Here is an 11,868-nt window from a genome sequence, read left to right as displayed (position 1 = left end):
AGAAAGGTTGTGTGAAAGTGGTTTCCTGCTGCTTGAAAAAAAAAAAATCCATCTGAGGGAGGCAGGACCAGGTTACTGAAGGCCCTTAGCCACCTTCCCTGGTGCCCTTCACCAACAGGGGTTTTTACTGTAAATCACAACCATAGCCAAGATGAGATGGATCTCTGTAAGATGACTTGAAACCTGCCTTCTCTGCCGTGAGTTTCAGGGTTCAGTGTTCCTAACGTAACTAATAGGGATTAATGTTATTTAAATCGCATTAGTCATTTGAAATGGAGATAAATTTTCAGCTGGAGAAAAACCTAAGTGTGTAGTTAAGATGTTTAACATTGCTGTGGAGGAGGCATTTTTGCCCTGGATTTTCAGCCTTCCGGGTTTGTTTTGATTAATAATTGCTTCAATCATGAAATACATTTCTGGAGGTTTATAGTGTCCCATTGCAAAACTCAGTGTTACTAAAGAAATGAAATAATGGCTTTCCCCCAAGGGCAGAGATAACAAGAATTGCATCATTAATAATTTATTGTTAAACAGTTGTTGGTTGTGCAATGCCTCATGGTGTGGCAATAGCATATGAATTAAAGGAGTTAATTTGTCTCAAGGAAAGACTATCATGTTCCTAAAAATGCTGCCTTGCTTTTGTTTGGATAACTTAGCACTTGCTGAATGAAGGCACTTCTCTTCATATAGTGATCAATGTCTTGCAGTGAAGGATATAACAACGTACACATGTGCTTGAGGGTTTGTGGTGTATTATTGTACAGAAGTTCAGTGTAGATGTTGAGTCATCCTGTCACTCCGGGGGCTGTTTCTCTTACAAGAGCAAGTGTGCTGGAGACAAATTTTTAGCAGGAAAGCAGGTTCTGGAGCTGCAGATCCAGCACTCTTCCCAAGCACTGGTTCCATGGGACCAATATGCCATTGCATGCGCTTGGCTGCTGAGGAGAGGAATACAAAAGTGTTAATTTGGCATCAGACAGACAGTTATTAATGGATTGTATATTGGACTATGTTCTTAAAATGGTCAGTGCTTTTTGGATCCTCAGTTTTCCCAGGCTGACCTGCCTGATTGACGAGCAATGCCAGCTACCTTCACTCTGAAAATCAGCCCCTCCTAGACCGTTACAAAACACTAATTGCTTTGTCAATTTAAGCTCTTTGACTCATGAAGGTTTATAAGAAAAAAAAAAGCAAACTTGCATGACATTAATCATACAGTATTTCCCAAAAGCCATAGGTTTTCTTTAATTTGGTATATTGATACACAGCATGGGATCAGAAACATGTGATTATATTGGTCGCTCCTCCTTATGCTTGCATTAGTTTTCATAGTATTTTACTTTACTAGCAACCATTCTGCAAGTCATTTTGTTGAGGGATTCTATTCTAATCATGGCTGATAAAACACCATTTTTCTAATGCAGGTGATTTGTGCAAAGTGCTCTGAGTTTAAGCCCCTGGCAGATAACAGCCGTCACAATCGAGTGTGTAAGGAGTGTTTCCTGCAGCTGCCAGCGAGCCCATGCAGCCCTGGGGCCGAAGCCGTGGGAGATCAGAAGAAAAGACTAGCTGCAGAGGTAGTCTTGGCTAAGAAACTTTGTGAGGCTCTCTCTTTTATTAGTGCATTTATGAAAAACAAATCAAATTGGTTGTCTTTTCTCCCCCACCATGATATTTAATTCTCTGGCCTGTAACTCATATTGAATACGCCTGGCTGCTGTTTGTAGACGGAAAGGTAGGGATTCACACAGGTTTGGCAGCCAAGCTTCAGCTTCCAAAGTTACAAAAAAGAGGGAAAAACTTCTGGCTTCTTTTTACTATGGTGCATTTCCAATCTTGAGCTGTGCACAGTAACTATTGGCAAAATGGTTGGTTTGGTTTTTTCACTTTTAACTCCATGGAGTAGATACTTTTGCACTCCTTGTTTCACATCCTGTCAAAATACCACTGAAAGATGTTTTTCTTAGTTGATTGTGCAAAACCCTGGCATCCTTCTGGAATACCTGAGGATTCACCAGAATTCTCTCAACCCTGCTATAATGCAGGCTCTTTCCTCCACTATGTCTCTTCCACAAACTATGCTGTGTAAACTGCTGCTTCACCATTGCCACAGGTGTCACCAAGCTTTACTCTCTGAGAGCAACACATCCTACCCCTATTTTCTACAAGAGCAAGAAACGTGTTGGCAAACTGATTTGTTTTGTCTTCACCCACAGCAACTGAATCTTCTCTTACTAATGATTTTTTAGACCATGCGCAGAGCTGTGAGTACCAATACGTGCCACACTTTTCATGGGCCGTCTTGAAGAAAAGGGGTTCATTTATTTCACCTGTGAAATACCTCCAGGAGTCACTGAATGTGTTATACAGGACATTCATCTTAATTGAAAGTGGACCCTCAGGGACATCAGGCTCTTGAAAGAGACACTGCCACACTGAGAACTTAACTTCTTTGCCAATCATCCTTCCCCCATGGTCTGACCTTCACCACCCTCCTCTGAGCATTTTCATGGAAAATGAAGGAACAGTTGCAGCCTGTACCGAAAAACATCTTATCTTGAAAAACATCTTTCTGGAAGCCACTCCTTGGAGCCATTAGGCTGCTTCCAGCCTTGTCACACCTCTCGTCACACCAAACTACACGGAGGTGGACTCTGAGCAAGAAATGTAAACCTGCCAGTGGAAACCCAGAGCTCTTGTAGTAATGTTCCTCAAATAGGGAAGGTTCAGGTTGGATGTCAGGAGAAGGTCCTTCCCTCAGAGGGTGTTTGGGCACCAGAACACAGGGCAGTGGTCACAGCCCCAAGCCTGACAGAGCTCAAAGAATGTTCAAACACTGCTCTCAGGCACATGGTGGATTGTTGGGGTGTCCTGGGCAGGGTCTGGGGTTGGATTCAATGATCCTTATGGGTCCCTTCTAACCCAGAATATTCTATGGTTCTTAGACCCTGACCTTCTCTGCTTCCCAGCATGTCATATTTCATTCCAGGCTACTAAATGTGCCTACATGGGTAAACTTGCACCAGCATAGTGTCCCAGAGTGAACTTTGCTGCTCAGGTGCTTGTCAGCTTTGTACCCAAACACGACCAGGAGCTCAGCAATACATAGTGGGGTAAAGCTGCAGATGCACATTGCCCTATCCTGAGCTGCCAGGTCTGCAGAGCACAGAGAAGGTTCTGGATCTGGAACTTGATAGCATCAAAACCTTCAGACATTATGGTGTCCCTGCCCATTTCAGGGGGTCAGAATGAAGTGGTCTTTATGGTCCCTTCCAACCCAAACCATTCCATGATTCTTTGGCATACACTGCAGCAATGCCTACAGATAATGAGCACTGCATGGGCTTCAGTACAGTCTGTGGGATCTCATTACCAACTTTCCAGCACTGTTTCAGCAGAACTGTTAGTGAAAAGCTGCACCTACCCAGGGGAGAGAGAGCACTGCTTATCTGAAAAGCCCAAAGGCAAACCAGTGAAATGTGACCTATGGCTTTACTTCAGAAAGCCAATTACAGCAGAAAGCTGTAAAAACCCAAGGAAAAGTGCCATTTTTCTGTCCTATGCTCAGGCTTTTTGTTGTGTCTTCAAAGGATCAGGTAATATACAAGGAAGTCTGTGTATAAAAAGGAAAGATGAGAGTTGGGCTTTTCCTTTCCCCCCCTATTTACATTAAACGTTCTTGACAAGCTTAGTAGCAGCTGAGGAGATTGCCACTTTACAAATGTTATTAGCAGCTGCCAGAAATCCCCAAGAGACTTCTGTGCAAACCCTACTGTGAACAGGAATTTTGTTTTTCTTTGCTTTCTATCAGAACACAACTATTTCTTCCAATCTTTTTGCCCTCCAATTTGGCTCCTATCTCTCTGCATCCATGCACAAGAGGATCTGTTAATACACCCTTTGCATTAAATTCAGATGATGTCCCAGCCTACTTTGCTAAGCAAGAAATGAGCTGCATCATCTTAATTACCATTCTCAGTTTACTGGGGGGAGGTGGAATTTAACTTCATGTCTTCTGGGAATGGTGTTTCAGCCTCTGTGTCTGTTACATGGAATTGTGCTACTTCTTGATGGTATATACTAATGATTAAATTTTTATTCAGTTAGGGGCTATCCAGCATTTGCCCTGCAGTGTTATTTGACTCTGCACAACTTAAATGTTTTAAGCTTAAATGTTTTAAGTATTTTGCCCACATAAGCATCAATGCAAAGAGCTCTTTTTTTTCCCCTTCATCCAGAAGCAAAGCATCCTTGCAGCTGAAAACAGCCTCTTCAGCAGCTACCTCCAGTTCCTTGAAAAAGGGAAGACTTGGTACAAAATGTGGGTGACCATCCCCAAGACTGAACCTCTTGTTCTGTATCTGCAAGGAAGCAGCCAGGTAAGGTGGCATTAACAGAGGTTAGCACACAGAGAGGAAAAGTGTGAGCTTAAATATGTCAAGCTGAGAAATGGGTCAAAGGATTTGGCTTGATTTCAACAACAAAACTGAACTTGGTATTCTGAATATAGCACAATGCCTTGGAGATTACAGACTTCTTGTTACCTGTGCTTACTGCTGATATGGTTGTGAGCAAATGTTTGAGTTCATTGGTTTTCTTTTCACATTTTTAACAAAAAAAAGGACAACATAAGGATAAATAGGTTATGTTTTGGCTTTTTTAGAGGTTTCAGACAGGTTTTATTACTCTGTCACTAGGGAAAGCATTTTCCTCTTAAATATCTAGAGCTGCAAAGCAGGCAGAGTATTGCAATTGCTGGTCCAGGCCTTTTTTTTTTTCTTAAAACCTTGTTCTGGGTTGATAGAGTGGAGGAATTTGTGGAAATATAGATGTTCTTCAGCCTGAAAAATGGTACAGCTCCTTGTCATAGCATCATGTGATTTTATCTTCACTGGAAATAATTACATTGATAAGAGTTTTTTGTTTCTAAATGTGCTGTTGAAGCTAACTAGAATTTGTGTGTGATGAAAGTCAAGTGACAGAAACTTCTACATCCAAAACAGGATATCCAAAATAGAAATGTCAGTCATGCCTTCTTAGTGCTGAAGATAAAGAATGACAATGCTGAAATGAGATTGCCCATATCCAGTTTTGTATTTGTCCTTTGACACATTTATACACAGCTTTGTTTTATCTCTTGGGTGGGATGGAAGAAGGAATGGGTCCAAATTGCGCCTGCCATAGTTGTAGTGATAAGAAGGTTTGGTTTTAATTAGGATCTGTTTGTGGCTAGGAACAGTCTTGGAACTCAGTTTCCCCCAGGATTTTATAAAGCCTTTCAGAGTGAAGCTCACCCTGTAGCTGATGTTCAACAAGAACTACGTCACCCTTAGAACTGTGCTCCTTTTGCTGCTTGTCAGCATGAACGTCCCTGGCTTTAAACAAATGTGTGTAACCTTTTAAACATAGTTCTCAAAGCAGCTGAGAGCTTGAATTTGGAGCTCCAGACACAGCCCTCTTGGCTTTGTCTGTGATTGTAGCCCCACACTGGGTGAGCTTCCAATTCATCCTGTGGGCAGCAAGCTGCCTGGCTTCCCTCCCAGTCAACAGGAGATGCATGGCTGAAATTACATGTGGAAACAGCAAAGAGCCTCAGACAAAGCACTAAAACAAAGGCAACAAACCCAATCTTTGGATCTCTCTGGAGTCAGGGTCTGGGGAAAGGAGCAAAGCTTTAAGAAGCCAAGCAGAGAGTACAGCTTCACTTCAGAATCTTTCAGCTGATGTACAAGCTGTGCCTCAGCCAAGGGCCAGTACAAGCTCTGTACCCACACAAGCCAAGCCAGATTGTCACACTTGGGCAAGGAAAGTGTGAATAGGGGGGAAGAGGTCTAAATTCTTTGGCCTTCCTCACCCAGGAGCAATGTGTGTGATCTAAGGGATAAGAGGAGTGAGAAGTTGAGAGGAAGCAGCACCTCTTACACCATATGATGTAGAATTTCTCCTATTGTCCAACTGATTGTTGCAGGACAGCACAAATGATAACCCAAGTGCTTTCAGTGTACATAGAATGATGCTCCCTGGATTCTGCAGGCCCCACTGGACAGTTGTGCAAAGCCAGGGGTGGAAACTGGAGGAGCTTTTCTGCTTCAGTTGCTGTGTACTTTGCTCCATGTCCTGCCAGATTTTATCTTGAGCCTCTACTGATATTATTAGTAAGATCCTATTTTCCAGGGGAAAAGAATGCCTTTGACACTGATTGTCAATTTTATGACAGTTAAATTCAGTGGTTAGTGTCTTCAACTCTTTCAGGTGTGAGATAAATTTCCCAATAAAGTGGCAAGAAAGCAACAGGACAAGGTTGATCTATCTTACGTTCCATAACCAAGCCAAGATTTGCTGTCAGTTTGCAGGCTGAGACTATCAACAACGAAAATTGTTGACCCTTCTCCAAGGGTCTGTCATTCCCATTTGTATACTTCTCTTCAATTTGCATCCAAGTGCAGGAAATATTATGAAGGAAATCCTATTCCTTAATATTAACCCAACATTCTTGTTGGTTCTGGTTTACATAGGATACTCTAGACCTCTGAAGAAAATCTCTTCCAGAGCTTCATTAATGGTGGCTGTGTCAGGAATCATTTGGGAACCAGTCACGTGCTGGAATGTTATTTTCCCAGGCATGGTTCTGTTTTGTCCAACCACCTTGGTGGATCTCACAGACCTCTTTAGTTCTGCAAAGAAGCATTTCAGGGTCTAAAAGTGGTGCCTTTTGGGAATAATACTGCCAGCAACTGTATTAAAGGTCTTGAAACACAAAGTGTAGCACAGCTGTAAGACTTTGGAAGTTGGGGGATTATTGCTAAGAACAGCTGCCTCTTGGGAAGAAGGAGAAAACCAAGTTGAATCTGGAGCTTTGGATACAGTGAAGACCCTGACAGCTTCTTTCTCTGCAGCCCTGGTCCTCATGCCAAAGAAGAAATGCTAGTGCAGACAGAAACACAACTCACAGACTTGAAAATAGCCAGAAAATGGATCTTTTGCTTTAGATCCTTGCTCCAGGAGAATGAATTAATCCCCTGAGTGTTCATGGATTAAGTCCTGCATAAGACTTTATGCATGAAGATAAATTCCCAGCTTGTTTAGGTTTGTGAATCATACCAATTTGATCTGTCCTGAAATGGAGACAATTTGTGCAGCTGTTGGTTGTGTTTATCTCAATGGAATTATAAGAGTTTGCTTATAAGCAAAGATCACTTGAAGCATAAGGAGTGGTGGTTTTAGAGAAATCAGCCTGTCTTTCCAAGGGCTCCACCTGGAGCTTCTGTCCCTGTTGGCCTTGTAAAGTGCACAGCTACCTGCACAGCTATGACATGAACTTACCTGAGTGAGAAGTACAGAGTTAAGGCATCCAGGCTAGCTAGAAAAGTAATGGATTTTGGAGAAATACGAAGGGTAAATCCAGTATAGTGAGAGCTAGTGTATATATGGGGAGATAGATATCTATGTGTATGTCTCAGATCAGGTTTGATCCAAGAGAAAACTTATAAAGAAGAATAATCTATTCATCATGCAGATGTGATTTACTTTTAGAAAATAAGGGAGTAGCTGAGTTTGAAGTCGAGCTCAGGATTTTAGAGAATTATATTTTTGGCTTGCCTGTTGATCCTGTTTAGGAGAAGCTTCACCTGGGCCTGCACAAAACTCTGCCTGCCCCTTTTGTGGTCCTGCAGAGCTTTGCATCATAGGAGTCTCTCAATGACTGGTGCAAGGTTGTGGTGAGATCCTGAGTGGGTAGAGAGTGGAGTTTGGGTGGAAAAACCAGGGACTTTGTAAGCTCACTGAAAAGTAGGAGGGGAAAATTGCAGTGGTGCCATTGGTGGGTCACTGTTGTTTAAGAGAGCTTAGACACTGCAAAGAGCTGTGCAGTGCACGAGGGATGTGCTGAAATAGAACTGCCTGTGTGGTGGAACTGTGACCTCTCTATTCCCAAATCTTAAACCCTGGGTGTTGTAGTGGCTGTAACAGAGCACTAAACAGATGCTGCTGTAATGACCTAGATAAATAACCAGTATTGTTACACTGCTGAGAGTCAGGATGAGTGCACAGTGCTTGTGATTGCTGACAGTATTACACATCCATTCGATTTTTATCTATCACTCACTATCTCAGGAAAATGATTGCAATTAGTCCTAACGTTCTTCTCAGCATTGAGGCTTTTGGCTTGATGAAATACCAATATCATGCAGCCCTACTATGTTGCATACAGAAATACTTTAAAAAAATGCAGTCCTACCAGACAAATCCAGTAGGCTCTTAAAGCTGGAATAAGAAATTTATCTTTCTGTAAGGCCTGTAAATCTTACTTACATGCTCAGTGTAGGGCTGGAATTCCTCCTGGGTGCAGAATAGCCCCTACATTCGTTGAGTTCCAGCTAGGAGGGGAAGGCTCAGAGGCAGAGGACATCCAGAGATGCTACTTGCCCCACAGAGAGGTCTGGACTGGGGGTGGGGTATGCCTCAAGGTCAAGTGCTTCACCTTTGCCTGTCAGTAGTGCAGCTTTTCAAAGATAATGTAAATCCCTTCCTTTTGGATCAGGCAGGTACAGAGAAAGTGCCAAAGGCAACATTTTAAGAGAAGGGAGGACGCAAGACCAGAGGCAGGCTGCTTAATTTGCCTGTGTCTGCACACGTTGGGTAGGTGCAACACATACAGCTCAAACATCAATTTGCTCTTACACTGCACTTCGTGGCTACAAACGACATCATTTGTCATTGTCATGGGCAACCTCCAATTTTCCATGTGACAAGTCTGAATGTCTATTTTTCCAAACTAAGACCAGCAAAGCAGGCATGGTTGAGCTTGCATGTGCTCTTGTGCATTTGTGTTCATCAGTCCCATGTTTGCTTGCTTGAGCAGTGCCACATGTGCAGGGCTGGAGCTGCTCTGGACATGCCAGTTCTTCTTCTGCATGGGCAAGACCTCCCTGTTTATAGGGATGTGGCTGTGGTGTTGGGATGTAGAAGCTGTGCTGCTTTTGAGATGACTACTTACACACAAACAGGAACTGAATTCTTTAGTGTTTGACCTGAAGCTGCTGTAAATCTCATTGAATAGGGCTTAGTCTTCAAGCAGTTGGACTATGGCATTTTTACCTGACAGTAGCAAGTAGTAGATGAATAAATCAGGAAGCCTCTATTGATTTAATCAACTGTGTAGACACATTTTTGACTGTGTATTTCTTGTCCCTTTATTTAACGTACGTGTTTGCATTGATGTGAGGAGTTTTGAAAGTTGAATTACTTTAGTCAAAGTGTTTTAGTCAAAGGGCTTTTTTTTTTTTGGGTCATTGTTCTCAGAGCTTTGGTTCCCTTCCAGATTCCAAGTCATCTGCATTTGGTATGGGCTGACAAAAGAATGACTTTGCCACTTCTTTGTGGGATGCTTCATTAGCTTTGGTACGGGGCTGCTACACAAGTAGCTGCTACAGAAGGTGACAGCTTCACAGAGATGCTTGATGTCTGTGTGGTTCAGACTTCAGTTTGGGTACTCATCTTTGGAAATGCTTTGCTGGGAGCAGTTGAAGAGAGTCACTTGGCCGTGGCACACCCTGCCTTGCCAAAATACATCTTTCCTGAGAGCTGTATCAGTCCTTAGATCTGCAAGTCAGTCTGTCCTTTTAAAGGATGCTCGAGAGTCTGAGCATTGACTTCCTTGACAACTCTGAGTGGCATCATAAATAACCCAAGACCTTCTGTGAAGATTCACTGTTAGACTGAAAATCCAAAATTCTCTTTTATTTCTAAGTCTCTTCCCTGGTAGTTGTCTCGGTGTCTCTCAGGTTCCAGCTCTGCTTGTTTGCTTTAAAACAATCTTACAAATGTCCCATGAAGTTCAAAAGGGAAGACACCAAACTCTTCTCAGCTGGATCCCATTGCCTGTACACAATGCAAAGGAGTTTTTGTAACACATGCATAAGTGACATGAAATGATACGAAAATCCCCAGCCATGTTTGCTGTGAAAGGGAGTTGATGAAATAAGCAGAGTAAAGCACCAGAAAGTCATTGCTTTTTGTGGGTTTAAGTTGAGCAGTCAATATTGCCTCTTCCCTGCTTTCTACGCTGCAGTGCTGATCGAGGAACCGAATGCACGTGTTCCTGGGACTGCATCCATGTGCTTCCTGCAGTGTGTGCGTGCCAACTCCATGCAGTGTAGCCCCGTCCCTTCCATTTCAAATGGCATTTGTTCCTGAGTTTTGACACCTGTTCTCTCTCCTTTAGGATGCACGGAGCCCACGTCCTGTCCCTCTGCCCGGCTACGAAGTCAGTTTGCCAGGTTCTGGTGAGAAGTTTGAAGTGAAGCATGTTTTTAAGCTTTGCCAGTCCCAGCAAACTCTCTATTTCAGTGCAGAAGATGAAGAGCTGCAGATGAAATGGATGGAAATTCTCACCAAAGCTGCCAAAGGGGAGACTGAGGATACAGCTGAAGGGCTCAGCAACCCATAGAGCAAATTCCATTTAGTTTCTTTCCTACACGCTATAAACCATCACTTGAATTTGGTATTCATGGCACTTTGGAATCTGTATGGCTTTATATTTTCATGTGTCTGCATAGAAAATTCAGTGGTTTCTTGCCTTTTATTGTAAATTTTTCACGTTCAGTAGTAACCTTGCATATATTATGTTTAAGGAAAAGGTAGTTGTAGTTGTTGGTGGTGTCGATGCTGGTTTTAAAACAAAAGACAAAGGAGCAAAGCATTAATTTTAACAAAGGTAATGGAAAACCATCGGTCTTTTGTTTTCCTAAATGTATATTTTCCAGTCCTCTTGATTGCTGTTGAGTGCAGGATGTGTATAGTCTGTGATTAGTTCTATAAATGCTGCCTTTTAAGTTAAATGTTGTAAAGGCTTGTGCTGGCCACTGACATTCCGTTCTCTGCCTCTCCCTCCTGGAAAAAGGTCTTTGTGACGTGTGAGCAATGTACTGAGTATTTTCCCTTTGCTAAAACTGTGTCTCTGCTATTTTGAGATGACCTGTTCACAAGACAAATACTGTAGAAGGGACTTCTAAAAACGACTGCAAATGGTGCAGAACAGAACATTAAGAAGCCTCATTGATTTTAAGCATTTATAATATTGATTGTTTTCTTTTGGAACCAATACCTTCCTTCCTTCTATTGGAACCCATTTTGATGTAAGTGAACAAACATTTTATACTGCAAACTGGGTTATGATCAATAAACAAGAGCATTTTTAGTACACACCATACAAAAAGGTGACTTCTTTGTTGTATTGGTTAATTTAAGTGGCCTAGGTTTTATTTATGTGATTTGTAAATAATGTTTCATAAGTATTTTAAGAATCTTTAAAAGACCTCAGCTAATTAACAGGATTTAGTGCATAGAATGAGAGATATTTGTATGAACTGAATTTGTAATTTAATTTTCCTGTTCACCTGTGTTTGTCTTATTTTCAAACTTAAGTGCTTATCTATTTAAATAAAAATTCCTGCAGTTAACTCCTGAGCAGATTTCAAGGCACAGCAAGCTTTAGGTCAACATTTAATATAGGTAAAAAAAAATCCAAAACAAACCAAAAAAAAAAGGCATGTCTGTTCCTAGTGGTAGTAAGCATGTAGTACTGATCAAAATGAAATAAAATCTGTCACAGTACTGTATTTTTAAATGGTTTGGTTTAACTTTTGTTTCCTCTTAAGCCTTCTGCATTTTCTGATATTGGTAGAGAGAAAGGGCTGCTCCATACAGGCAGAGTTTGATAGGATTGTTGAAAATTAGTGATCTGCATCAGTGAGTGTTTTTGGGACCTACAGAAAAGGATTTATCCTTGTTTGGGGTTTGGTTTGCGTTTTACATTGGTGTAATAAATCCTATCTATCCCTGAAGTCCATGGTGCTAAAAATTAGAAGT

General features: G+C 41.8%; 1 protein-coding gene across 1 annotated transcript in view; it reads left to right on the top strand.

The window, feature by feature from the left end:
• The window catches only part of FGD3 (FYVE, RhoGEF and PH domain containing 3), a 50,031-nt gene extending 38,824 nt beyond the window's left edge, over positions 1-11,207 (top strand). Inside the window, exons 16-18 of the mRNA XM_009080722.1 lie at positions 1,425-1,577; positions 4,239-4,379; positions 10,223-11,207. Coding sequence (XP_009078970.1) covers positions 1,425-1,577; positions 4,239-4,379; positions 10,223-10,447 — 519 coding nt within the window. The 3' untranslated portion in view covers positions 10,448-11,207. The remainder of the gene's footprint in view (positions 1-1,424; positions 1,578-4,238; positions 4,380-10,222) is intronic.
• Positions 11,208-11,868: the final 661 nt, after the last annotated feature.

This window comes from Acanthisitta chloris, unplaced genomic scaffold, assembly GCF_000695815.1.
Source record: "Acanthisitta chloris isolate BGI_N310 unplaced genomic scaffold, ASM69581v1 scaffold14578, whole genome shotgun sequence".
Classification (NCBI taxonomy): domain Eukaryota; kingdom Metazoa; phylum Chordata; class Aves; order Passeriformes; family Acanthisittidae; genus Acanthisitta; species Acanthisitta chloris.
This window is presented reverse-complemented; position numbering and strand designations above follow the sequence as displayed.